Below are 1,855 nucleotides of genomic sequence, written 5' to 3'. Positions count from 1 at the left end.
CCCGACGAGGCGGTCCTCGTGAGCGTCGCCCTGAGGTTGGGCACGCACGTCCATCAACCTCACCACTGCAGCTGTGGGGCAATGTCCGATGCTATGAGCTATCATAGCCTGTCCTGCCACAGGAACCCCGGTAGACTGCCCCGCCACGCAGCTCTCAACGTCGTCATCTACCGGGCCCTAGCCGCCGCCGGTCTCTCGGCCATCCTCGAGCCGCGAGACCTGGACCGAGGAGACGGTCGCCGACCGGACGGCATCACTTTCTTCCCCTTCAGGCGAGGCAAGATGTTGATGTGATACGCCACCTGCACTAACACATTTTCCACACAGCTTCCGCTGCTGGAGCTGCCGCGCGCGCTGCTGAAGAGCGCAAGCGTCACCATTACGCGGCCCTCGCCCAGCGATACGACTTTGTGCCCCTTTCCGTGGAGACGAGCGGCGTGTTGGGACCCACCTTCGGGGACCTGCTAAAGGACATCGCAGGCGCTTCAGCCAGCGCAGTGGGGAGCCCCGTGAGACTGCATGGCTGAGGCAGCGCGTCAGCCTTGCCGTGGCGCATGGTAATGCAGCTGTGATGTGTGGGCCCCCGGAACGTAGCCTACACCCGTAGCCGAAGCTCGCCCCCCCCCCCCCACACACACACACGGCCCGGTAGGGCGTCTGCCTCACAACCAGAAAGACCGGGGTTCCATTCCCCGGCAGGGTGAAGATAAGTTGGGTTCATCTTCTTTCACGTGTAGCCCTGTTCACCTAGCAGTGAGTAGGTTCGCGACGTCAGGCAAGGAGTTGTGACCTCATTGTCGCGGTGTGTTGTGTGTGAGTGGTCTCAGCCCTACCCAAAGATCGGTACTAAGAGCTCTGTGCTCTTCCGTAGGGGAACGGCTGGCTCTCTCGAGAGATACCCGCAGCAGACCAAGACGTGAATTACACATAAACACACACGCACACACATACATACATTTTCCATCCTAAGAGGTGAGCTTCACAGCAGCCTGCGGAAAGGCCGGGGCAGCTGCCATCACACCCTGTGATGGCAACGAAATAAATATTGGTGGAAACGTCACACACACACACACACACACACACACACACACATACCAAGTGTCACCGCTACGCGGCCATCGCCCAGCGATACGACTTCGTGCCCCTCTCCGTGGAAACGAGCGGGGTGCTGGGACCTGCCTTCGGAGACCTGCTGCAGGACATCGGCAGGCGCATCAGCCAGCGCATTGGGGAGCCCCGTGAGACGGCATGGCTGAGGCAGCGCGTCAGCATTGCAGTGGCACGTGGCAACGCAGTAGCGATGTGTGGGTCCCCGGACCGTAGCCCACACCCTTAGCCGAAGCTCGCATACGCCCACACACGCACACATGCACGCACGTACGCGCACGCACACACACAGACATTTTCCTTCCTAAGAGGTGCACGTCACAGCAGCCTGCGGAAAGGTCGGGGCAGCTGCCATCACACCCTGTGATGCCAACGAAATAAATATTGGTGGAGACGTCACACACACACACACACACACACACACACACACACACACACACACACACACACACACACACACACACACACACACACACACACACACACACACACACACACACACATGGGGGGAATGTGGAAACAAAATAAATATTAATTCACACATTGTAAATTGAGAGAGAGAGAGAGAGAGAGAGAGAGAGAGAGAGAGAGAGAGAGAGAGAGAGAGAGAGAGAGAGAGAGAGAGAGAGAGAGAGAGAGAGAGAGAGAGAGAGAGAGAGAGAGAGAGAGAGCATAAGAACATAAGAACGTAGGAGTCTGCAAGAGGCCGGTAGGCCTGTACTAGGCAGCTCCTTTAAACCTAAGCTCC

At 58.0% G+C, this 1,855-nt stretch overlaps 1 protein-coding gene across 1 annotated transcript in view; it reads right to left on the bottom strand.

Moving 5' to 3' along the window:
* Nucleotides 1-54, bottom strand: part of LOC126991779 (adhesive plaque matrix protein-like) — a 9,862-nt gene extending 9,808 nt beyond the window's left edge. Inside the window, exon 1 of the mRNA XM_050850456.1 lies at nucleotides 1-54. This exon is cut by the window's left edge and continues 32 nt beyond it. Coding sequence (XP_050706413.1) covers nucleotides 1-54 — 54 coding nt within the window.
* Nucleotides 55-1,855: the final 1,801 nt, after the last annotated feature.

The sequence above is a fragment of the Eriocheir sinensis genome, unplaced genomic scaffold, assembly GCF_024679095.1.
Source record: "Eriocheir sinensis breed Jianghai 21 unplaced genomic scaffold, ASM2467909v1 Scaffold34, whole genome shotgun sequence".
Taxonomy (NCBI): domain Eukaryota; kingdom Metazoa; phylum Arthropoda; class Malacostraca; order Decapoda; family Varunidae; genus Eriocheir; species Eriocheir sinensis.
The sequence above is the reverse complement of the archived record's forward strand: the minus strand, read 5'-3'. Positions and strand labels throughout refer to the sequence as shown.